Source organism: Perognathus longimembris, chromosome 6 (genome assembly GCF_023159225.1).
Source record: "Perognathus longimembris pacificus isolate PPM17 chromosome 6, ASM2315922v1, whole genome shotgun sequence".
NCBI lineage: Eukaryota > Metazoa > Chordata > Mammalia > Rodentia > Heteromyidae > Perognathus > Perognathus longimembris.
In genome coordinates, this window is record NC_063166.1 from 12,948,564 (window position 1) to 12,974,284 (window position 25,721).

Below are 25,721 nucleotides of genomic sequence, written 5' to 3' on the forward strand. Positions count from 1 at the left end.
AAGGCCTTGAGTGTAAAGTGGGACCCAGGGCAGGGCTCAGAGCTGGTGGTGGCAGCCCTGAAGAGGCAGGCAAGGACACGGGGGGGGGGGGGGGGTGGGGGGGGAGGAGGGGACAGGTGGGAAAAGGTGGGACAAGGCCCCTCCTCCAAGGACAGAGGTGACACCTAGAGCAGGGGTTTGGGGGCAGCAAGAGAAGGGATGAGGGCCAGTTTGGGCAGATATGGAGGAGATGAGGTGCACTGAGGAGAGGAGAGGAGGAGGGCAAAGGCCAGTGGAGCAAGAGAGGTCTGGGGAGCGGAGAGCCCCTCACCTGTTGAGGCCTCGTGCCATGAAGGACTGAAGGTCGATGGAGCTGGAGAGAGATGGGAAGAGGCGCGAGCACAGACAGATGGAGAGAGGGATGGATGGATGGAAGGAGTGGCCAGAATGGTGGGATGAGTGTAGCATCATGGAGGAAGAGACATGAGCAGAGGAACAGCAGGGTGATCATCAAATAAGGAACAGCAGCTGAGGTCCAGGCCCACCCCCATCAGACCAGATGCAGTGGCTCTTAAGCAGGCTTCCAGCTGCTGCTGTCTAAGGGTTGGATCGTGAAGGGAGGCTCTGCTCTGCAAGGCTCTGGTTGGGACTGGGGAGAGTGCTTATTTTTTAAGCCATACAGCGATAGTTGGTTATTTTGGCTACACAGCTGAAACATGTGCTGGCCAAACCTCAGTCTGGAGACAGGCATGGGCAGGCAGAAAGGCAAAGGCAAATGAGAGCTTGCAGTGGGATCCCCTGGGCTTCCAGCTAAGCTGGGAGTGGAAAAGCCCCAGTACTTCTGAGGCTGTGGCTCCCTCTGGCTTTGAAGGCCTCCCACTGCCTGGAACCTGTCTTCTTACTATCCCCCACCCCCCGCCCCCTTCCCCACCTAGAACATGCTGCCTTTCCCCTTTCTTTCAAGCCCTACAAAGGTGCATGTGGGGCCTGGTGAGAAGTATTCAGAACAGGAAAGACAGGGTTCCCAGGACATAGGGTTCCCTCGACTCACCTGTTGAGGTCCCGCATCATGTAGCCCTGCATCTCTGCCGATGGCCCCCGCAGCACCACAGGCTGAGGCCGGGGCCGCTCACTCTGGCGGCTCGGCTGCCTTTGGATGTTGGGGTTCCTCAGGGCTGTGCTGATATCATTGAGGAGCCGGGGTAGTGGGCCCAGCTTCAGGAGGGCTTCCTAGAAGGGCAAGGCTGTTAACAGTGCTAAGTGACCAGCTTTAAGAGGATCACAGAGGGTGTCTGAGCTAGAGGTGTGTTGTAACATTTTAAGGAATGGGTAAGGGAGAAAAATCTGTATAGAGGGCAGTTTCTCAGGCCCCAGGTGCCAATAGAAGTGCCTGGGATGGGGCAAAGGGGACATTTGCTGACCTTGCTGAGCTGGGGCAGCACCTCCCAGAGCAGGGCATGCAGTGTGGAGAGCTCGCGGCCCAAGTCAATGTAGCCCTCAAAGCTACTGCTGTTGGTCAACGTGTCCAGGTTGGAGATCTCGTACAGGAACTGCTGCATGGAACCCCACTCCAGCTCCAGAAACTCATTCATGAAACCCAGAAAGTCCTCCTTTGAGGTAAACCTGGCCAAGGGATCCAGAAAGTGGAGGTCACACAGGGGCAGAAGGCCTCACACCCAGCCCTGTCTCAGGGTCTCTGGGATCTCAGGAGACCCTTCTTGTCCCCTTCAGCCTGACCCCACCCTGCCTATAGCCTCCCTCACTTGGAAAAGTTGGCCAGGTTCTGGATGACCTTGGCGATGAGGGTGAGGGTTCGTGAGGTCTGCTCATCTGGGTACTCTTGCATGAGCCCAAAGAGACTGGGCGACATAATGGCTGGGCAGAGGAAGCGCAGGAAGAGTGAGGCGCTGATGAGCCTGTCGGCGATGTCCTCCCGGCCCCGCTCTGCGCAGCGCAGTCTCCAAGATGCAAACACCTCCTTCAGCTCCCTCGGGAACACGCTGGGGGGAAGGGATGGGGAGACAGAGAGAGAGAGAGAGAAAGAGAGAGACCGGGACTGAGCCCCAGAGACCCTCAGCTTCCAGGGAACATGCTGAGGGGGTGGCAGGAGGTGAGGGTGTGGAGACAGAGGTGGGAGAAACAGGGAGGAAGAGACCGCAGGAGGAAGAGGCAAGGCTGCTGGAAGCAGAGGACCATGGTAGAGGGGACAGACAGATTCTGGAGAGAGAAATGGAGGGGGAAAGGTGAGGGGAAAGAGACACGTGGGAGAGAGACGGGGTGGGTGAGAGAGACAAGGAGAGGAGGAGAAGAAAAACAGACACCAGGGAGAGACAGAGATGGGAGAGAGATGGAGGGTCACTTGAGATACAGGGAGCTCGGACCCCCCAACTCTTCTGGATTCCAGGGAAATGGGGATGGATGCGCCCCAGGCATGATCCCCAGTCCCTGGAATGGCTCAGAGCTTACTCTTCCCCGCCCCCAGTACCACTTCAATGTCCCACTGACACCCTAAACTTGACTAGTGTAAAAAGGAGCTCACCATCGCCCCCACACCTCCAGCTAGCTCCTCCTCCTGACTTTCCTGGTTCTGTCAATGAGGCCACCGGTCTCCCAACCACCAGCCTCATGGCCTCTTGAGTCATCCCTGACTCCCCACGGTCATGGCCCCTCCTTTCCAATCTGTTGAAAGCTCCCCACCCATCTCTCTGCTGGTCCTTGCAACAATCCCCTTCTATGTTTCCTGTCACCATCTTTATTCAAGATATGATATTTATGCCTCACCCATTAACCACAGCCCCCAACAGCCTGGACTCCATTCCCCCTACTCCAGTAATCCTAATGTTGATCACCCACTAGACTCCTCTACTTAATGGATTTTCTCAATCATGCTTTTTCCTTGGGCCAACACCTTTGCCACATTTAGTGGCATCTCTTGACCTACTGAGAAACTACAGAACCTTCCGGATTCTAACTAATTCCCTGTCCGCACATCTCTCCCACCTCCAGTGTGAGCCATGTGCCCCATGAATCCTGTTTTACTTGTCATCCCCTGCATGCTCCTGAGTCTTCTTACCCTCATGACGTGCCTACCCCACTGCTTTCAGAAATGTCTCTCTCTTCCCACCATAAGCAAGCCCAGTGTTGAAAACCTAGCTCCAGGCACCTCTTCCTTGCTTATCTCAAAGCCCTGCTTCTTCAGACTTGGCATTGCAAAGAGGACCCTTCTTCAGCACTTAACATATTCCATAGTGGTTCTTTCCCTTTTTGTACATCTCATCTGTCCCTACTCTTTCTGGTATAGGCTCCTCTGAGGGCAGGGACCAGGCCTTATTCACCTGTCTGCTCTGTAGCACCCAGAATAATGCTTTGCCCATAACTCGTGCTCAGTCCTCTTGGAGGATGGACAGATGGATGAACAGATGAACACACAATTAACCCAGCCCCCTGGCCCAGCGTTCCCAGTCTCACCAATGGGAGTTGACCACCTTGCACAAGGCCAACTCACAGCACATTCGCAGGTTGGCCTGGTGCTCTGCCAGACTGGACGCCGTGCACTTGATGGGGTCTACTTCGCAGTTCTCCTCGGATTCATACAGTGCACGGATGAACTCCCCTGGGGGGTGGAGGCACAACAGGGAGTAGTCACACTCACACTCTCCAAGGGCAGGGACAAGGGCTCCCTGGCTTGGAGGAAGGGCAAAATCAAGTGGGTGGAGGCTGGGATCCTGCGATACAGAGGGTAAACTTGGGGAGTGGGAGGCACGTTTAGAGTTGGGAAAGGTATCTGGTAGGTTTGGGAAGGGGCCTGGAGATGGGCCATACCAATGGCATCCTTGAGGTATTTCTGACCAATCAGTCTCATGTACTCTTCTATGGCTTTAGTGGCGAGCGTGTTCTCGCGGAATATGAGGTGCTCTCGTTCCATGAACCGGTCTACCTCTGACATGGCCATGTCTGAAAGGAAGTCCTGGGCCCAGAAAAAACCCAAGAATCAGCCCTATCCTCACTGTCGCCCACATAAGTGCTGATTCCCAAACTACCTTTCCCTGAAGGCAAGTACCCACCTTGGCCTTGCCTGTACTCTGCAAGATATGAACCAATGCACTGGCAACCTCTTCCTTGCCCTTGACATTCAGGGCGGGCTCCAAAACTGCACACAGCATCCGATAATGGTTGGTGACATACTCTGCAAACTCTTTATACAACTCCATGGGCAGGATGCTCATTGTCTGGTACCGTGCCTTCAGCCGCACCGCCGGACAGCCTCCTTTACCCTTGCCCCCTGAGCCACTCCCTGAACCCCCTCCCCCTCCCGACCCCATGCCCCCAGATCCCCCACTGCCTGTTGGTAGGGTCACAGGGTACCACTGCTCTGTGAAGTGGCGCCCAGCCAGGGTGGCCACTGGCACAGTCACCAGGCCGACATAGCCGGCCTTGTCCTTCTTGCGCTTTTTGTCTGAGTCACGATATAGATGCAGCCGCAGGGCACGGACAGCCGGCAGGTTGTTAAATTCAAAGTGCTCGCCCCAGAAGACGGTGTCTCCCGAGGCTGAGCGAGGCTTGGAGGTGGTGCGTGCATATAGCATGTCATCCAGGCAGAGCTCACAGTAGTACCGCTTCTTGGGGGGCAGTTCTCGGGCCTCTATGATCCATAGTTTCAGCACATTATCTACCCGGCGGCTGTTGTCCTGGCATGAGGAGGTGGTTAGGATGGATAAAAGAAAAGGGACAGAGAGACCGAAAGAGGAGACGGTGAGAAAGTGGGATGGAGAGAGCCCTCATAAGGCTGAGAAGGTATACTAGGTTGAACAGCGCTCCTCCCCACCCCCAGTTCATGTCCATCCAGAACCTGTGAACGTGACTTCATTCATAAATAAGGTCCTTGCAGAGGCAATCAAATTAAGATGAGGGCATACTGGATTGGGGTGTGCCCTTAGTCCAATGACTAGTGCCTTTATTATATGGAGGAGATCTGGAGACAGATACACAGAAGGAAGTTTACCATGTAAAGATGGAGGCAAAAACTAGATGGATATAACTACCCAGGGGCAGGGACCTTCTTTCTGTCAAAGGTCATTCAGATATTACAACAGTATTTGTGAGCCACTCAGCATTATCAGTACAGGCAAATAAACTTTGGGAAACTGTCAAGGAGCATACCTGTTTGTCCTGTCATGTGCCAAATGATTTGGAGGGCTTTATATGACCTACAACCAAGTCATTCCCCACCCCTGCACCAAAGATGTCCAAGGATTGCTGACAGAGGCAATGAAGGACATTCCCTGGAGCGTCCTTGAGCCACAACTCCACTTCTGGCCTTTTTGGTGGTTAATTGCAGGTAGGGGTTTCATAGAAGCTGTGCGTTGATGGCACACCCCTGTAATCCTAGCTATTCAGAAGGCTGAAATCTGAGGATCATGGTTCAAAGCCAGCCTGGGAAGGAAAGCCTGTAAGACTCTTGTCTCCAATTAACCACCAGAAAACCAGAAATGGTATTGTGACTCAAAATGGTAGATCATTAGCCATGGGCACAGAGAGGTTAAGGAACAGCACCCCGGCCCTGAGTTCAAGCTCCATTAACCCTCCCTCCCCCAGCAAAAAAAAAAAAAGTTGCTAGGACTAAAGACATGAGCCACTGGCACCCAGCCTAGGAAGAAATTTTTAGGGGAGCAGGATAGAGCCTTCTTCTTGCTCAGCAGATACTCTACCATTTGAGCTATGCATCTAGTCCTTTATGTTTTCATTATTTTTTCCCCATTTTTAATAGAATCCCCACTCTCTTTGCATGGACCAGCTTGGACCACTTCCAGGTGTGTATCACCACATCTAACATTTTATTGGTTGAAATGAGATCTTTTGAACTTTCTAGCCAGAGTGGCTTTGAACCTCAATTTTCCCAATCTCAGTCTCCCAATTATTTAGGATTACAGGTGTGAGAAAGATACTGATGCGGTGTGGCTCCGGTGATAAGGTGCTTGCTTAGCTTGAGTTCAAGCCCCAGTACCAATTTAAAAAAACCCACAAAAACATTCTTAGGAAGGGCATTGAGGTTGGAGGCATAATTCAAGTGGTAGAGCATTTGCCTAGCAAGCACAAGACTCTGAATTCAAAGTCTAGCACTGACAAAATAGACCATCCATTTGAAAAATAAGTAAAGTCTCACAGAAAACAAAGGGGCATGATCTCCCTGATATATGACTGTTAACAAAGGGAGATGGAGAGACAGTAGAGACCAAGTCTGTGAACACTGTATATGTGCTTGATACATTGTATATTGCATATGGGTCTACCTGACCTAGACAAGGGATGGAAAAACAGGTTGTAAGATATCACAAGAAATGTACACACTGCCCTACTATGTAACTGCACCCTCTTTGCACAACACCTTGTAAAAAAAAAATTTATGTTCAATTAATAATAAAAAAAATTAAAAAAAAATAAGTAAAGTCTCCCACCCCCCTCCCCAGAGGAAGGAGACCAGGACTGTGAGTGAGCTTGCTAGAAACTGAAATAGGACTGACAAAACAAAGCATTTCTCCTGTGAAATAAAAGTCTTAGGAAGGACACAGATTTGTAGAATCTCTGTGCCAAAGGGACCTTAAAGGCCATCCAGTATAACTCCATTCCCACGCATTTTAGAGAGGAACCTAAGGTACAAAGACTTGGCCAAATTAATTTTGTGTCTCCTAAAAAAAGTGCAAGTGGGAGCTGGGTGACCACCTGTCTGATGTTAATGAGACATTACTGCCTGCAAAGAAGGTGGACCACAGCTGACAAATCAGAGCCCTGTCAGTTAGGATTCCTATAGGAGGTAAACATCCTGAGGTAGGGTAGCAGTATGGAAAGAAAAAAGAAGGGAAGGATTCAAGGACAGTTGCATGCCCAGAATCCCAGCTGCTCAGAAGCAACTGAACTCAGGGCCTGAGCACTCTCCCTGGCTTCTTTTTACTCAAGGCTAGCTCTCTACCTCTTGAGCCACAGCACCACTTCCAGCCTTTTCTGTTTATGTGGTGCTGAGGAATTGAACCCAGGGCTTTGTGCATGCTAGGCAAGCATTCTACTTCTAAACCACATTCCCAGCCCCTGGATCACAAGTTTGAGGCCTGAAAGAGCAAAGGTGGAGAGACCTTGTCTCACATGTAAACTAAAAATGAAGGGCTAGGGGAACGGCACATGTGGTAGAGTATTCGCCTAGTATGTGTAAGGTCCTCTGGGTCCAATCCTTAGTACTTAGTACAGACCAAAAAGAAAAAAGAAGGCAAACCCTTTCCTTTAACCCATTAGGCCCCTAGCCTCCTTTGTCCTAGACATACTATCCATGTCTCCTTGCTCTCCAATACCTTGTTGGGTTTTACTGCACGTTGTAGATTCTCGATCCATTTGTCCCTTTCAGCTGCAGACCGACAGGCAAAACATTTTGTTCCAGATGATGTTGTTACCTAGAACAGGGTGTGGAATTAAGAGAACAAGCTCCAGAGCAGAGGTGATTCCCAAAGCCTGAAGACTCCCCACCATTCCTTCCTCCCAGGCCTATCCTAGCCCAGGGGCTTCTGTTCCATTCCCTCTGGGCCTCTCTGCTCCTTCTTCCATCCTCCCTGCCCTCTGGCCTTTCTCAGCCCACTAGACCCAGTACCTCAAAACAGAACTCCTGGCCCAGGATAGAGCTGTGCACCGGCTTGATAATTGAATCTTCATCCAAGTTAAGCTCCAAGGCTTCAGCTGCACTGCTAGGGCTCAGCAAGGACTCATGGGAGTGTGACTCCTTAAAGCTTTGCATCAGCCGGGCCCTAGCAGGTGGGGAATTTTAAGAGAGGATCAGGAACTCCACTCTTCTTACACACCCAGGAGCCCTGCCTCATCACGTGGCTCTGGAAAGGAGACTTGCAAAGACCTCCTGAACTCCCTCCACACACAGACACAGCTCCTCAGAAAAAGGACAAGGGGCATGTGAGAGAAACCAGAAACTCCCTGCCCTCACTGACGCCTAAGGAGTTGTGAGGACGAGGGACACCCAGAAATACCTCAACTCAGAAATGGACAATGCAGAAAGAGAAAAAGAGAGGGCGTAGGAGGAATAAAGCGAAACAAAAAAAGAAAGGGCCTAGACCAAGTAGGATCTCCAAGGGACCCCAGAAAACCAGAGCCTCAATATAAGGTAAAAATGGAAACTGGAGTAAGTAATATAAAAGATATGATATGGTCTGCCTGCACCTGTCACACAGTGCCTATTAAACATTTCATGATTCAAAGAATGAATGAATGGATGGATGGATGGATGAGTAAGGTAAGAAGGTAAGTTTTAGCAGAGAATGAGGAATGATATATAAGAAATAAGAAAAAGCTGTGGGAAGAAAGGGGCAGAATGAAGGTCAGAGATTGAAGATGGGGACTGAGGAAGAGGGAGAGAAAGGGCAAGGACTAGTGGGAGAAAAGGCATGTGCAGCAAGACGGTGAAAGGAGGCAAAGGAGGGGCCGCCAAAGAGATGGACAGAACAGAGATGAGAGCCGACATGCACACAGCACTGCGGAGGAGCAGAAGGTAAAGGGAGCTGGGGGCACAGAATGGTGGGGGGGGGCAGCAGAACAAGCAGGGTGGAGATGGGTAGGGGATGAAGAGTGGAGAGCAGTAGGGAAGCGGGAGGGGGAGCTTGGGTGTGGGAGCCTCCATGAAGTTATTTATAGCAGCCCCGTCATCACAGGCACTGGCTGCCGTCAGCGCCACGCTCCCCCGGCCCCCCGCCCCCGCGGCCAGGAATACCATGCCCTCACCCCCTGCTGGTCCCAAATCCAGCTCTGGTGACATGGGAGGGGGGCAGGGAAAGGTGTGATTCACCTTATCCCTAATTCCCTACCTGCCCACTTCCAGGGACAACCAGACACGAAGGGGTGGGGAGCGGGGAATGGACAGGGTTCTCCCCAGGGAAGTGCCGGGATCAGGGGGAAACCCAGAGAGTCACCTCCAGGAGGAGATAACAGGCGGACAGCAAGAGGTCTAAAGTTCAGCCTCAGGGCAATGGCCCCTGGACTTGGGCTTCTCCATGCCCCCATCCATAAATTCACCCCTCCCAACCTCTGCTCCTCACTCTGTCACCCTGCACACCTGTCCCAGCCTCCCCCTCCTCGGTCATGTTCTTCACTGCCCCCCCCCTTCCATTGAGGAGGTCCCTGAGCCCTAGCCTTTCCCTGCTAACATCACCTTTGCCCCCACTCCAACCTGATGCCCTTCCCCCCTGCCCCCCCTCCCATCCTTAGATTCCTTTTCTAGGCTGGCTTTGTCACTTCTTCCTGCCCCTCTGCACATCTCCTTGGATCCTGGGCTACAGCCCATCTTCTGTCAGCCTGAGAAGCCCTCCTTCACTTCACCTTCACCCCCTTTCTTATCCCCAGGAGTCTTCTCTCTGCACCCTACTGATGCTCAGAGCCTAGCCTGGCTCCTCTCGGTCCGGTCCCTGACCATGACATCCCTCAACCAATCTAAGCTTTTCAGCCTTTGTATTCAGGTGGCCCCCCTCCCCCTCCAGAGCCCCTGTATCGCAGGCATCGTTGTCCCACATGCTCCAGCCCTTGTACCTGTCATGGTCAGCACTTCGGAATCGAGGCAGGATCTGGCGAAAGCTGCTGGTCCGGTCAAGTTTGGGTTGTGACTTGGTGCGTTTGATGGAGCTTTTTAGCCGCCGGCTCAAGAAGCCTTGCTGGGGAGGAAATGGGAATAGGGGTGGGTTGGGGCAGGACCAGCTCCCTACCTACTCATCCTCTGCTAGTAGAGTCCCTGGAAGGTGGTGGGAAGGAAGAAAGGGAAGTCTCTAGTGGCAAGGAAAGAGGGCTAGGAGCCCTGATACCAGTTTGTCTTTGCTCCCACGGGTGCCTGCCGTGTGGTGAAAGCAAATACACAAACACACACCAGCTTGGAGAAGGTGGGAGGGCTGGTCCGAGAAGCAGGGGGCAGAGCCAAGAAAGGGGAAATCAAAGAGGTGCAGGGACACACACATACACACACACACACACTCCCCCTCCTGCCCCCTTTCTCCGAATCCTATGACTCCAGCTGGGGCTGGAGGGGAGGAGGCCCAACTGAGCTACATCTGGCAGGCACTTCCATTCACTCACCGAGGGCCGGAAGGGTGCAGCGGGGGCGGCCTCCATGCTGTACTGCTTCCCCCCTGGGACACTCTTCCTCCTCGAGCGACCCAAGTGGTATTCTGGAGGGGAGGAAAGGATCCGAGGGAAAGTTGGGGAGGAGCCCAAGAGGAAGGGCTGTTAGCCACCCTGGCCCCAACCCACTCCACCTCCCTTAGCCCCTCAGCTCTGGCCTCACCTACCCCCTGGAAAACAGCAGGAAGAGCAGCGGCGACGGAGAGGCTGGCGGTGGGAAGGAGGGGGCAAGGAACCAGAACCAGAGCCCCCTGAGGGGGATGGGGTGGGTGGCCGTAAGCCCATGACTGGGGTCAGTCAGCAGGGTAACATGGCCAAAAGGATCAGTAAAACCCGAGCAATGGAGGCTAGCAAAGAGCCTGGAAGGCTAAGTCCCTGCTGCCCATCCCCCAGGGAGGGGCTAGCGGGGAGGTAAAGATGGGTTAAAGGTCATTGCCTGTAGGCAGGTTTTCCTCTTCTCCCAGTGGGGACATCTCCCACCTGCCCCCCACCTCCCAGGACCCCTGTCTATGGGCAAGGCCAGGGCTGCCTCTCATGACCCCCTCCCTGGACTGGAGGGGGAAGTCTGCAGTAGGACCTGGGAGGAGTGGTAGGGGGAGAAGCCTGAGGACAGAAAACCCAAGGAAGGGGCAGATGGGGGAATGGAGAAAGAGCCAGTTCCACGTGCACTGCAGTGGCAGGGACCCAGAGGGAAGAAGGGCTGGACCGGGAAAGAAAAGAATGCCGGGGAGTGGGCAGAACCGGCAGTCAGGGTTCTGGGGACTCCCAAATAAAGGTAGAAGAGGAGGAGGGGAGATGAATGCGGATGAAGCTCAGCCAGCCAAGAGTCTAGGGGGATGGCAGCTCTCAGAAGGGGGAAGCTGAAGCTCTGCTGCCAGGGAATTTATAGGGGCCGAGGGGCTGGCTAGAGGAGAATCAAAGTGAGGGGATGCCAAGCTCCGGCTCCAGCTCCAGAATGGCTGCCCAGGCCTGGGCTCCCCCCTCAGCCCCACAGTCACCACTGCAGCCAATGGGGGGGCAGGTGCTGCATCAGGGGCGGGGCCACTATCTCCACAGCAACAAGAAGCTACAGGCTGGGGGGGGGGGGTAAGACCGGAAGAGCTGCCTGTTAACCCTCTAGGTTCCTAACAGAACTAGGGAGGTCCATGCTACATTTTCACTGCTCCCACAATTGCAAATTTCCCTATAGTCAGCCCCCTTCTTCCTTTTACCTGCAAACCCTGGTTTACACACACAATGTAGATGCCATAACACAAGAATTCTTTCAGTCTCTCAGGAACACTTGTAGAAAGCACAGAAACATTGAGCTGTGAGGGGTGCATGTATATTAGAGCCACAATATAAGAATAAATAGTGATCTACGTGCTTCAGAGACATACAGACAACTGTGAACATGGAGTTACCAGGAATCCACATTCTAAGACCCTGAGACCCATGAATCCCACATGCTTAAACATGTGAGCACTGCAACAGGAGAGAACATACTTGAAGCCAGACACCTACATGAGAGATACTGGTGTGGACTTAGTGGCCCGGGTGCTTTGGGAAGCCTTGTGGACAGCATACTATAGACATTAACATGCAAACCCTAAGACAACTCATGTCCCCAGGCAGGGGAATATCAGTTTAACTCCTAAGACACAGCCTTGAGTATACATGTCCAATCCCTGCACAATCTCTGCACCATAATCTCAACCACATAAAGGAATCCCATGTCTTGAAAGCACAAACACCCTCTGTTCCCATGAAAAGTACTAACACATGGGTTATCTCACAGGACAGTCCTCCTTTTCGCTCTAGTTCTTCCCTAACTCCAACACCTGTATGGAGATTGCTACCTGGGGGTGTGGGGAGGAGGAGCAGATGTGTTATTTATCCTTCTGCTATACAGTAAGCAATGCACCCAAGGGCCCAGAACTTCTCCTTCCCAGTCCATTTCTCTGCATTTCTCAGGTATGGCTGCCTCACTGTCATTTCAGGGAACCCTGCTCAGCCATTATCATCACACACAGCTCCTCTAATAAACAGTAATAAAATCCAACTTTAAATCTACTAAAATTCTGCCTTGGAACTAAAGGATTAACATAGGGGAAAAGAAATTTCTAATTGGTTTGCTTGGTTCTTAGAATATAACCTTACACCTCTTACCAGGAACTAAGATCTATGAACTCACACATAAGTCACAGGTACATTGGCCACATACACATATGCTTACAAAGACTCTCACTGCAGCAAAGAACAGCAGAAACAAGAGAAGGGGGGGGGGCAGAGTGATGGAAACACAGGAAATCCTGTTATTAGTGCTGCATGCAGTGGTATGTACAGAGAACACAGTACACAGCCATGTATTTACACACACACACACACTCACACACACACAGAGAACAAACCTGAAAAGCTTTCACTGCAATGCTGGGTCTCTGTGTCCCATCCCTGCACGATGTATACACGCATGCACATGCATAACAGCCACCTACACATACCCGTAACACAGGCATTGTGCACACACCCACACATGTACACACCCTGTATACACACACAATTGCACGCACACACACACACACAGCAAGGACTTGGACTCCTGCCTCTCCAATGTCTCTAATCTTGTCATCACCCACAGAATCTCCCCCCTGCCTTCCAAACCCCCAAATCCCTAACCTTCCCTTTTGCCTTTCTTCTCCATACCCATCTGGCAGCTCTCAAGGAGAGCCAGGGGAGAAAGGTTGCCAGAGGATGAAGAATAGGGTTGGAAGGGGAGCAGAGAAATGGGGGACAATGCTGTACAATCTCTGCTATGACAGGTCTGTCTGAGCCAGTCCCTATGCCTGGGTAGCCTCCCCAATTCCAACTAATTCTACAAGGCCTCTTGCATCTCCCCACCTTCTCAGAGATCACTTTACAGAGAGGCCCAACAATCTCCTCACCCTGCCCCCCAGCTCCCCATCTTAAGCCCATCCTCTCCTGTCTTCTAAGTCTGGCTCAGCTCTCCCCCACATCCCCATTCCCCAGCAATTCTTTCTCCCTGGCTCTCTACTGTTCCCTGGAAGCCTCTCTCATTCCTCCTCTTCCCTATTCTCCCCACTTTTCCTCTTTACCCCACTCTTTTTCTTTTGAGCTCTGTTCCCACTCTGGGACCAGGGAGGGGTTCACACCTGCCTAGTCCAAAGGTGTTTCTCTCATGCACCATCAGATTCCAAGGTACACACACACTCAACATTTTCTCCTCCCCACCACCACTTACACACCACCCACACCCAGACACGCCCTGGACACCAATGCTGGGATTGACACAGATACTCGGGGCCAATGCAGGAACACACATGCAAAGACACACACCTGCCACCAGGGACACGGAAAATTCTGCTCATGCAGCCAGCCACACATTCCTACACACAGGAGGCTAATAGGAGGCCAGCCTCCCCGGGGGACATGCATGTTCAGGGTCAGAGGTGAGGTGACAGCGCCGGCCCCAAAGACCCTCAGGCAGGAAACCCACAGAGGCAGGATAAGACCCGATGGGCTTGCACAAGACTGACTGCACATGTGGGCACGAGGAGCTGGGTACCGTGTGCACATGGCACCAACACACATGGGGGACAATCGTGAACACGGACACACACACACGCACACGGGCTGCCCCTAGCAGCCAGGGCTCCAGGACCCCCACACACCGGCGCCGCCCCCGCACGCTCACAAACCTGCCCCCACGAGGCCGTGCCGACCCCCCCACCTCCGCGGCCCCCCTCCGGTTACCATAACTCCCCCCACTCGGAAGATGCAGCGAGAACATGCGGAGGGAGCAGCTGCCGCCGCCGCCGCCGCCGCCGCGGCCTCCCCACCCCCCTCCCGCGCCCCCGCACACGCGCGCCCCCGCCCCACGCGCGCGCGGCGCCCCCCCCCCCGCCCCGCAGGCCCCGCCCTTACCTCGCACCGCCCCTCGGGGGGGTCGAGGGTGTCCCCGGTGGGGGAAGGGCCCCGCCCCTGCGCGGGGGAGGGGCGGGTGCGGAGGGAGAGGGGGCGGCGCGAGCCGCGCCGCCCGACGCGATGGGGGCGGCGGCGGGGCCCGGGACGGCCGGACGGCCGCGCGGTGACGGCCGCGGGAACGGCTCCCTCCACCGCCGCTCCCGCCGCTGCCGCCGTTGCCCGGGCCCCGCCGCCGTTGCTAGGCGACCGCTGCTGCCGTGGCCGCCTCTGTCACGAGCCCCGTCGCCCAGAGACAGCACGAGAAGGACGGGGGAGGGGGACATAGGGACCCCCAAAACCAACTGGACCTTCCGCAACCGTCTCTGAGCAGGGCCCCCTCCTCAAAAAAAAAAAAAAAAAAAAAGCCCTTCGAGGGCTGGGGGTTGCGGCTCCACCCAGCAAAGGAGGAGCCCCGATTCCAATCCAATGCCCCTCAAAGGTCCTGCGACCTCTCCCGGCTGGAGAATCCACAGCCTCGGCAGGCAGACACCTTAGCAGATCAGACCCCCCCAAAGGTCCCAACGACCCCGTGTCCACTGCACATCGACCATGTCCTCTACACGGTCCACTTGGCGCCCAAGACAGCAAACGCTCACCAGCTATCAACTTTACGAAACCCTGCTCCCATACATACGCATATGCACATGTGTATATGTATAAATGTATATATACATGTATACACACACATATATATACATATATATGCATGCCCCTGGAGCCCCTTCCATCCTCTAAAGGACCCCCATACAGCCACATCCACAGATCATCTCAATTCCAAACACCCGGTGCCCCCACCCAAAAGACACAAGACCCATCGACCCCTGCTACAGACCCCCTAGACTCTGAGGACTCAGGATAAGGAGAAAGATGGAGAACACGTGGGCAGAGCGGTCGACCACAAGACATGCTAAACCAGCGCTCTGTCAGCTGGTACCATTCTAGCCTGGGCACACAGGTCCACACACATGCACCAGACACGGACATGACATACATACATACACACAAATACTCAGATTCGACAGACATCACGCATATTCTCTACACACAGTGCACCACAGCCTGGCTTTGCCTCACAAGAGATATGCCACCTACACCACCACCACCACCACCACCATGGTCAGAGGGTTCCATGACAGTGACACAGGGTCCCAGAGCTGATTCCCAGGGCAGTGAACCCTGGATTATCTAGAGGGAGCCAAAGGATAGGGGCAAGCCTTAGAGAAAGGAAGCCACTGGCAAGCCTGCATCCCTGAGGAGAGGGGAAACTGGTGGGAGAAAGGGATCACTTGGGGGTTGGAGAGATGGGGGACCTAATCTAGGGTCCTGAGATGGAAGCGCAGAAGAAGGGGGCAGTGGCGAGGGGGTTTCCGGGGACTGAGGGCGTCTCTCTGCACCTAGGCTGCAGATCTCTGTTCTCTGCCTTCATCTCCCCTCACTGTTCCCATGGAAACCTTTTAAGCGAACTTCTCAGGAAGACAAAAATCTTTTTTTAAATGACTAAAGAGGGGGGTGGGGGTAGAAAGGGGGAGGGAGAGGAAGAGACAGATGGAGAGAGGGAGAGAGTTGGAGAGACAGACTGAGATAGCTGTACAGACAGACAGAAAGGGGATGAAATGGGGTCTGATGGGAGTTTGCTGGGAACACAGGGGAGAAACTGGGGAATCAAGAAAGAGTACCTTGAAAATAAAGAGAAATCGGGGAAGTTAAAAGAAAAAGGGGGCGATACAACTGCAGAAAATAGAAGTAGTTGATGAGAAGAGAATGGGGGGGGGCAAGAAGAGAGGGAGGGGCCACAGGCCTGAAGGTCTAGAAGAAGAATTCAGAGCATGGGGAGGGGGGGACGGACAGAGGTCTGGAGGGAGGGCAGGAACTAGGTCATCCTCTCCAAGATCCCAGACCAATGGACGGGAGGGCCAGGGGCAGGAACGCTTAACGGAAAGCTTAAGATCTAAGGAGACTATTTTTACAAGCACCGGGAAAACAGTCCAACTTCGCTGCTGGAGAGGAAAATGGGAGCGCAGCCGAGCAAGGACGCGCTGGGGCCTCCGGCACAGCCTCCGTCCCGCACCGCAGCCCCGGCTGGGGGCCGCCGCCTCTCCGGGAGGAGGCGGAGACTCTGCCTCCGCCCCCTCCCGCCCCCTCCGCCCCCGCCCGCCCGGCCGTCCACCTCCAGCCCTGTCCCCGCCACTGTCCGGGGCACGAGAGCCTACTCGGCCGCCGTACCATGCTCGCCGTGGGGCCGCCCCTCCACTGGCACGGAGACCGTGCGTCTCAGCAGTTTGTTGCGGCTGGACTCGCTCCTCCGGTCCCGGATCAGAAGGGGGTGTATCTAGGGGATGCGGGGGGTGGGGGGTCAGACCACACTGGCCCGTGTCGTCCCTCCTCCCCCCCCACACCCCTCCACAGAATGCGGGCCCCTTTCCACCCAGCCTGCCACCTCCTGCCCTGCCCACTCTTCAGGTGTCTCTGGGTGGGGAGATTGCTCTTTGCCTTCTCTCCCTTCTCCTTCTCATGCTTCCCCGTCTCATCCTCTTCTCTCCTTCCATTTCTTTGGAAACTGCCTTACAGAATTCTCCCAAACGCTGCTCAGCGCTTCCCGCAAAACTCCTTAGGAGTTAGCTACCTCCAGAATGCACTTTCCCCTTGACCTTCAGTTCGTCCATTCTCCCCGCTTCCCTCCCAACCTCCCACCTCCCTAACCCCCTTCTCTCCCTCCAGCCTGTCACGGGGGTAGCAGAAGCTGCATTTATAATCAGGATCCACAGCTTGTCTCCCTCCCACGGCCCCGGCTTGCGGCCAGACTGGGACCCAACCTCCCCTCCCCCTAGAGGGCCTGGTCACCTCCCCCCACCCTTTCATCTCCTTCCATTACCTCCCACCCACGCTGCAGCTCCCTCCTTCCCTCAGTCATTACCTTTCCTTTCTTCCTCACCTCCAACTCCCCCAGGGCATCTTCTTCCCAATCTCCACCCCTACCAGGAGCCACAGTATCTAAGGACACCCACCCCCCCCCACCCCCACACACACACCAGCCCCTACCCCACAAGACATCCACTTACAATTCTCTGGGACTCTACATACAGCTCAGTATCTCAATGCCATCCCCTCCGCTCCCCCATCTTCCTACCTCAGACTGGCCATTCCTGTTGCCCCTCGGCTGCCTGTGCACTGGGTCCTCTCTGTCGCCATCTCTGTAGCTCTTTCTGCATGGGACTCCCAGCTCCTGTCTCCAGTTTTCCCCAATTTGTCCTATAGACTCCAAATCCCTGCTCCAGGCTGATGACCCCATCATTCAAATGCCTTCCAGTGCCCACAACTGAAGACTCCTTAGTCACCATGACCCCCACTAGTCAACTCTACTCTGTGGTTCCGAAGCTCTTGACCCAGACATCTCTCTTCACCCTACCATCTCTCCACACCCTCACCCCACACCCCCACCCCCATCCTTTACAGTCTCAGGAGTCCTTACTCCAACTCCAGCCCTGCCTCACCCATCACACTCTTCACCAATAGCTTTCTGGCACATCTCCCACCACCTTCCTGGGCTACCCTACCATGCTCTGAAACTCATCCCCTGCCTGAATCATGCCGGAGGGCATCTACCCTTTCTATGTGCATCCTGTTTCCTTGCATGGACCTGCTCCTGCTGACTCTATTCCCACTTTGGAACCTCCAGACACTAAAATCTTACATGGTCACATCAGACTCCCCAGTCTTTTTGTTGGTGGTGGTGGTGGTCATAGGGCTTGAACTCAGGGCCTAGGTGCTGTCCCTGAGCTCTTTTTGCTCAAGGCTAGTGCTCTACCACTTTGAGACACAGCACTAGTTTTCTAGTAGTTAATTGGAGATAAGAGTCCCACAGCCTTTCCTACCCTGGCTGGCTTTGAACCACGATCCTCAGATCTCAGCCTCCTGAATAGCTAGGATTACAGGCGTGAGCCATTGACACCCAGCTCCCCAGTCTTATTTCGTGTGCTTCACTAGTTCCTGCCCCACCTCAGTCCTACTCTTTTAGCCAATTCTCCATCTTTCCAGTTCCTCTCCTCCTCAGGTACCATCTCCCTACATCATATTCCTTCCTTCTGTCCAACCAGTTCCAGGGACAGTCCTCCTGTCTCTCTAAACCCATACACGCACCTGAAGTCTTCATCCCCATCCATATCCAGATCCAGGGACCTCTGTCACCTCTCCTAGTATCCTCCAACCCACTCTCCTACTTACCCTGTACTCTGGATCCCTCATTTCCCCTCCCTGTACTGTGCCATGATGAGGAAAGGAGGAGAGTGGTATGTGATGGGAATTACTCAGTGCAAGAAAAGGGCAGGGGTCCTGAGCTCACTTTGGAGGGAAGGCCTGCCCATTTCTTCACCCTCTCTCCCAGCTTTTTAATTTCCCTTCCCTGTTCTAATTTATCCCACTATATAGATGGATGACAATCTTCAGGACCACATATCCTCAACACTGCCTATGGCCCTCAAAAATCCTCTGGCCAAGGTGAAAGAATGACTGTCCCTTTTCTCACACTCCAACCAAAATCTCAACAGCAACCTTCCTTCACTTGCAAATGTTTCTACCTGCTCTGCATCTTTCTCCTTTAACTAATGAGGGCTGGTCCGATTCTCTCTCCACATTCCGTCCCACACTACCCAGTGATCTTTCCCCAACCTCTTCACCCCGCTCACCTCATCCTCATCCAGCATGAGCAGCTGGTTCCCCGAGATGATGCAGAACCGAGGGTTCCAACCAGGACGATCATATGGGGAATGAACGTATTGGGTTCGGTGCATAGGGGGTCCCCGTACATCTGGGGGACAGAGACACACAGAAACAGTAAGGGAGGTTCTATGGGTTTAGGGGCAGAGGCCTAAAAACGCAAGAAGAGTCCACAAGGTGGAAAGAGGGGAAAAAAAACCCTTCCCTCCCCACCCCCCCAAGACAGCTCAGCTGAGGGCCGAGGCACTTGGCAACTTTAAAGGAACAGAAGACAAGCCTTGACATCTGAGGAAAAAGAAAGAAGGGGAACCACATAATTACAGGAGGCTCTGTGGACTTTCTGTGGAGTACAGAGGGGTGGCTCTGGGAGGGAAATTCTATCATGACAAGGATATAGTTGGGGTAGAGAGAAGTGAAGGAGTTCTCTATCCACTTGGAGCAAACAAAAAGGTAGAGGGCAGCAAAACTGGCAGAAGAAAAAACACACAGGTTGGTGGCAGGTGCCAGGGAAGAGAGGAAGCATGCAAATAACTGCATAAGATGGACTTAGAAGAAGGGACCGAAAATCTTCTAGGAAGTAAGAGATTAAGAGGAATACTACACAACTATGAAAAGGAATGGGGTGGGTTATGCGATCTGTAGAGCTAAACATCTGAAAGCGAGTTAGTAGGGGAGAGGCTTTTCTGTTCACAGAGTCAGGGACATAAGAGTCAGGGCCTCCTCTTGCCTTATGCCTTTCCTCTCTCCTCCTCTTGTCCTTGGGGGAAAATGGTTTCTTTTGGTGATAGGGAGAAGATGGTGTTTGTTAGCATCTACCTGTAGAGGTTCCAGGATGGAAACATGTGAGCAATGTCATCCAGTTTCAATGACTAGAGACCAAATTGGTCTCTTTCCCTATTTCATCAAGGATTCAGGGCTGCCTTCCCTCCCCATAGTCTCTATTGACAGGATGAAAGCCAACTCTACAAGTGAGGGGGCTCCCCAGGGCACAGAAAGAGTGGAGGGAAGAATGCAAAGGCCAGGCCTGATGACTCTGCGAGTTGGAGATGAAACAGAATGGTAGGCCAAGGGTCACTCATGCTCAGATTTTCCCCTAGGATTCCCCCTTCCCCATCCTTGCTGTTTTGCTCTGCTCTTCCTCCTTGTAAATCACCTCTCCTTTAAATTCATTTGTCACACATCACAGTCACAGACGCTAAGGAACTTAAGGAGAAGGCATATAGATTGTTGACATCGAAGTGACAGAAATTAGGCTTAAGTTATCGGAGCAAGAGTTTTGAGGGATAAAAATCAAATTCTGTCATCTTTGTGGGACAATTAACAGGGCAAAATAAGTAGTCTTTGAGCTTCACTCCCATGCCTTGAGTAGGAGCTTTGGAAACAATCCAGCCTCTTTCTGTCTATAATCATGTCTGTCACATTTATCCAACTTGCAGGTGAGAGTGAGAGATGAACCCCCAGGACAAAAATTTCCAAAATGCACAATACTTTAAAACTTGCACTGCCTCAACTAGCAGAAATCATATTCTCTAGATACAAAGATCAGCAATAGACTCTGTGACGACAGACAGTACAGGCAACAAGCCCCTTGCCCTCAGATACCCAGTGTACCTACAGGATAAAATCTGTTGTTACACATAATCATAGTGGGAGGAGCTTGTTGATTCAGATCTGCAGCTGAGGAAAATAGGCTCAACTTCGGGGGGGGGGTACCTTTTGCCTGGGAACAGGGAAGGACACAGGGAACTTAACTTAGGAACAACTCTGCAAACATACACACATACACACACACACACATATGCACACACACTGGACTTAAGGAAGAATGACAATGATCCTGGGAGACAGAAGAACATGGCTGAGAAGGGAGAAAATTTTACAAGAAGTTCCACAAGGACTCAGATAAAGATCCCTTACAGCTCCTGTTCCAACCACCAAAACCTCAGTATCTTTGCACCCCAAACTTCCCAAAACCCAGAAAACAGAGAAGTTAAGAGGAATGGCGATGAAGGCTGGGATATTAAGGGAAAGTGAGTAGGCACAGACTTTGGTGATAAGATGGGAGTGAAGTAGGAAATAGAGGGTAGGCCAGGGGACAAACAACAAGATGGATCTAAGAGAAAGGGAAGCATGGAAAATGCTAGGGACAAGGAAATACACAAGAAGGACTCAATCATACATGGAATAGAGAAAATGAGAAGGCCTTAATGGTGGGGTGGGGGGGCTAGGTGAGTAGAGAGGTGGTATAGGTGTAAGTGGCCTACTAGACAGAAGAGAGGAAGGGAGAGCATGGACATCAGGGAGGGGACTAATATGGGGGAAGGACAGGAGGGGGACGCATATAAGGAACGGACATCATATGGGGGGAAAGATATAGGTGATGGACAGCAGAGGAAGGGAGGGGGAATGGAAATAAGGGATGGGGTAGGGGGATGGGGTAAAGGTGGTGAAGTGAAGAAGCAGACTAGACCCCATGGGTTGCATTTCATTTGTCAGGGGCTTCAATGAGGGTCAGAGTCCAGGGCAGGATTCTAACCTGTCCCCTACTCCCACTACTCAATCTTATATCTTCTCTGCCCCCCCCTCCACCCCCACCCAAACACACATATAATTTGGCTCTCCCCTTGCCCTGGTCTCCCCTCCCCCAACCCTTTCCCTCTCTCCTCTGTTCCCTCCATCTGGACCCTCCATCCCCCCCCCTGCCACCCTCTCTCTCCATCTGGCCCCTTCTCTCCCTCCATCCTCCTCTCCTTTCCTCATCCCTACCATTCTCAGAGCCCCCTACCATAGTCTTCCCCCTATCTTCTTGGCTTCTTTTTCACCCCTATGTTTTCATTTCCCCCTTCTAGCCTCTCTCCTAAGACTCTGTGCCTCACCACTTAGCTCCCACCCCCAAATTATTTCTGCAGCTCTTCCCCCAACCTTATTTTTCTACCTTCCCACCCCTTTCTGCCTCTCACTTTCCCCCTCATCAATTTCCGCCTCAACCCCCTTCAGGGCCTGCTTCCTGGCCCCTCAGTCCCTTACCTGCCCTTATCCCTCTAGCCTCCAATCCCTCTTCCCCAAAGCTCCCACCCCTGCCTTCCCAGCCTTCCCCTCTCCCTCCATTTCAGCCGATCCCTCCCCTCCCTGGCCCCGGCTCTCCTCCGCCCCCTGCCCCTCCCCCTCCCCCTCCTTTTCCCCCATCTAGCCCTCCCCCTGTCCCCCACCACCGTACCTCTGAAGGGGGCATAGGACATCGCGGGGATGCTCCCCCGATGGATGGACGCTCGAGACCTGCTCATCAGGCCTGGGGGGGAGGGGGCGGGGGACCGGGGAGAAACAGAAGAGAGAAAGAGGGGGAGAGAAAGGGGGAGAAGGAGGAGGAGGTGGTGGAGGAGGAGGAGGAGGAGGAGAGAGGAGGAGAGAGGAACAGAGAGGAGAAGAGAGGAGGAGAGAGGAGGAGGAGGAGGAGGAGAATAAGAGCCAACGGCAGCAGCGGCAGCAGAGAGAGAGAGAGAGGGAGAGAGGGGGGCGGGGGAAGCGAGCGAGAGAAGAGAGCAGGAGGAGGAGGAGGAGGGAGAGATTCTGCAGCCCCCACCCCTATCCAGGGGGACCCAGAGAGAGAAAGAGACAGCAAGAGAGACCCCCTGACTCAAACACACCAGAGAGAAAACTCTTGAAGATGCAGACCCCCAGACCTAGAGACCAACAGACCCCAGACTAAGATACCTCATTCCCCCTACATACACAACAGGCTAATCTGAAACACAGACCCAAAATCTAGAGGAAGACATCTCTGATCTCAGTTTACCAAAAAAAAAAAAAAAAAAAAAAGAAGACCCCAGAACCCCCCCCAACACACACACACACACACACACACACACACACACACACACACACACACACATCTGAAAAGAGTTAAATATCAAAATCTGAAAACCTAGTCTCTAAAAGTCACAGAAACAGACTTCACAGCCTGGGTTGTGTTATTTAGGGATCAAGACCTGAGACCCAGACTCAAAGAAAAAGATGAAGCTCAGATTAGAACGATCATGACCCAGAATTAGATTTTAGAACTCAAGACACAGATCTGTGAGACCCCAGACTCAGATCTTAAAGAAACCACACACTAAGGTAACTCAAAGGCTTGGATAGAAATTCGACTAGGGGAAAGACTCAGGTGGCTCAGAGATGGAGGACGCAGAGACCTGAAATTCAGAATTGGAATGACCTCAAAGTGAATGAGGGACCTTTGGACCCCAAAACACAGAAATCCCTGAAACTACATAAAGGGAGACTCCATTTGGGTAAGGATTCCAACACAAATATTGCAATGCTGTACAGAGATCTCAGGGAGACCCCTACCCGCTCAACTCCAGAGACTTCTGGGAAACTCTCAGAGATGCCCAGCACACCAGAGACCCCAGACTTGGGAGGGAAAGGGACTATTTGGTGGCACAGCCTTTTTTTCCCTTGTTGTCTCCTCTCATTTATCTGGCCTCTCATTGGCCTCTCTCCATTTTTGGGTCACTGGATGTGCTTGGGCCCCAGGGAGGTTATGTAGGGCAAGTTCAGGCTCCTTGGGGGATGGGTTAAGGAAAGGACACCCAATGCTCAGGGGTGGACCAATCCTGGGGATGGGATAGGTAGGGGAAATGCCATCACTCTTATCCCCAATCTGCAACCCTCCTCTCTCCTTTCCCTCTATTCGCCAGTCTGTCCCAAACTTGGGGTTCTCAGTGAAGAGGACTGAAGTCGACATCCCATTTTACAGAGTTGCCCCTGTCCTTTAAAAAAAAAAAATGCATCCTTCCTCATCTCGGCCATTGCGATGCCATGCCTAATCCTGCCTAATCACTGCCCCCTACCCAGGGACAGCTGGCTCCTCCGCAGAGCATCCCTGCTCATTACCAGACCAGGGCTCAGGCTCAGTCCTAACTGAAAGGGCAGGGGGCACTCTTCACGTCGCGGGGTCGCGCCTTGCCCATCCCCCACGCTCTTCAAGGCCTCTAACCAGTGTAAGGGGGGCTGTTACTCGGCACATTCTGGGTTTGGGGATGGCTCCCCATTCCACAGCCTGACGCATCGAGTCTGCGGGGTCTCCAGCCCCCCTCGCCCAGCGCCAGCTCTCCCGTCACGTGGCCTCCGGAGCTAGCCTGCCATTGGTCCCCGCGCGTCACTCCCTGAGGTAGCGCCGCCAGAGAAGCCGGCCTGGTCACGTGACGGCGGAACGCCGCAGCGGCTCTCCTCAGCCAGCAACTAGCGATTTCCTGCTTCACGGAAACGGGCGGGCCATTTCCGCGCACCTCCGCAGATCCGACTGCCGATTGGCCAATGAGCCCTTGGCTCCTCCCTCACCAGGAGGCGGGGCGATCCGGGCCACGATTGGCTGGCTCTAGAGGCTCCGCCTCTGTTGTCACGTGGTGTGCGCTGTTGTATCACGTGGCCGCCGCCAAGGTAAGAAAAGGCTGCTTTTCCTGAGTGTGGGGTCCTTTCTCCAGGCTGTGTGTGGCGTTTGATACCAACCTTTCTCCACCAGCATAAAGACTGCATGTGGTGGGGGCGGGTGCCCACTGTCCTGCTCGGCGGAGGGGTGAGTGCCCTGCCTCGCTCCTTCCGGTCCTAGATGTCCGGACCCCTACCTGCACCCCGAAAACCCGAGGCCGGGCCGCCGAGGTGAAAGCCGACGTTTGGCCCTGTAGCCCCAACTTTCTCTCCCAGTTTTAGGGCAACATTTCTCTTTGGGATGTAGATGAGGAAGGGCAAAAGCTTTGGGTGTGTCCAAGAGAAGACTTCTTGGGATAATTGTAAAGAGGGTCTGAATTCGTCCCCTGTTCTCAGGCCACTCTGCTCCTGTCGTTTCTTTGGATGCCAGCGCTGCTACCGGTGGCTTCCCGCCTCCTGTTGCTACCCCGAGCCCTGCTGTCCATGGCCTCTGGAAGCCCCCCACCCCAGCCCTCCTCGGCCTCGGGCTCCAGCTATGTGCCAGGATCCGTTTCTGCAGCTTTCGTCTCTTGCCCCAATGAGAAAGTCGCCAAGGAGATCGCCAGGTGGGGACCTCTCACAAGGTCATGAAGGGAGATTTGGGAGTGGGGGAGGCTTTCTGTTGTCCAGCTTTGGAAGCCTATCCCGGCTACCAGAGCAAAATTCTGGGTCACAAGGTACTCTGAATGGAACTCTGTCTTCACCCCCAGGGCTGTGGTGGAGAAGCGCCTAGCAGCCTGTGTCAACCTCATCCCTCAGATCACATCCATGTGAGTTCTAGCAGTTACTCTGTTAACCTAACTTGTGGGGCTGACTGGGAGGGATCCTTTTTCCTGGGAGAAAAATCCAAGACTTTCTCCCTATCTCTTTCTCTGGTCTCTTCAGTTATGAGTGGAAAGGAAAAATTGAGGAAGACAGTGAGGTGCTAATGGTGAGAAACATTCCCCCATCCAACAAAACTTCCCCAGTTCCCAGTCTCCTTTGACCCCTATCCCTAGGTCCTGAGGTCAATCCCACTTCTTGATTCAGCTATGCTTACCTTTGCCATTTAGATGATTAAAACCCAAAGTTCCTTGGTCCCAGCTTTAACAGATTATGTTCGGTAAGAACTTTTTGAGATTTATAGGGGTCAGGGGAGGGATTTGCTGAACAATCGGGCTTGTGCTGAGGGGTTGGGCTCCTCTAGATAAACACTTGAGTAATCCCTTCCCCATCATCCTGCAGGTCTGTGCACCCTTATGAAGTGGCTGAAGTCATTGCATTGCCTGTAGAACAGGGGAACTCTCCATACCTGCACTGGGTGCGTCAGGTCACAGAGTCAGTTTCCGATTCCAGCACGGTCCTACCATGATGAAGCCTGTTCTTGATTCTCTCATACACTTCACTGTCCTCTGACTTACAGGTAGTGACTAGGCCCTCAATAAATCCTGCCTTTGGTTTTCTCTGCC

General features: G+C 53.4%; 2 protein-coding genes across 5 annotated transcripts in view; one reads left to right on the top strand and one right to left on the bottom strand.

Annotated features, from left to right (window-relative positions):
* Syngap1 (synaptic Ras GTPase activating protein 1) overlaps window positions 1-22,091 on the bottom strand; it is a 33,291-nt gene extending 11,200 nt beyond the window's left edge. For 2 of the 3 annotated variants that reach the window (XM_048347954.1, XM_048347953.1), the window contains exons 1-14: window positions 22,025-22,091; window positions 18,777-18,898; window positions 16,318-16,423; window positions 10,087-10,178; window positions 9,550-9,671; window positions 7,613-7,766; window positions 7,320-7,418; window positions 4,044-4,667; window positions 3,802-3,946; window positions 3,448-3,592; window positions 1,743-1,979; window positions 1,401-1,602; window positions 1,031-1,209; window positions 311-352 (exon numbers count right to left, since the gene is read on the bottom strand). In XM_048347954.1, the coding sequence (XP_048203911.1) occupies window positions 311-352; window positions 1,031-1,209; window positions 1,401-1,602; window positions 1,743-1,979; window positions 3,448-3,592; window positions 3,802-3,946; window positions 4,044-4,667; window positions 7,320-7,418; window positions 7,613-7,766; window positions 9,550-9,671; window positions 10,087-10,178; window positions 16,318-16,423; window positions 18,777-18,898; window positions 22,025-22,091 (2,336 nt within the window). The remainder of the gene's footprint in view (window positions 1-310; window positions 353-1,030; window positions 1,210-1,400; window positions 1,603-1,742; window positions 1,980-3,447; window positions 3,593-3,801; window positions 3,947-4,043; window positions 4,668-7,319; window positions 7,419-7,612; window positions 7,767-9,549; window positions 9,672-10,086; window positions 10,179-16,317; window positions 16,424-18,776; window positions 18,899-22,024) is intronic. The other variant, XM_048347956.1, reaches the window with a different exon arrangement.
* Window positions 22,092-24,171: 2,080 nt separating this feature from the next.
* Window positions 24,172-25,720, top strand: Cuta (cutA divalent cation tolerance homolog). Of its 2 annotated transcripts, none has more exons than XM_048347964.1 (6): window positions 24,172-24,246; window positions 24,631-24,839; window positions 24,984-25,043; window positions 25,159-25,204; window positions 25,326-25,375; window positions 25,498-25,720. In XM_048347964.1, the coding sequence occupies exons 2-6, from the start codon at window positions 24,658-24,660 to the stop codon at window positions 25,622-25,624; spliced, it is 465 nt and encodes a 154-aa protein (XP_048203921.1). In that variant the 5' UTR covers window positions 24,172-24,246; window positions 24,631-24,657; the 3' UTR covers window positions 25,625-25,720. The 2 variants fall into 2 exon arrangements, with proteins under 2 accessions (XP_048203921.1, XP_048203920.1); XM_048347963.1 differs by having other exon boundaries at window positions 24,241-24,382.
* Window position 25,721: the final 1 nt, after the last annotated feature.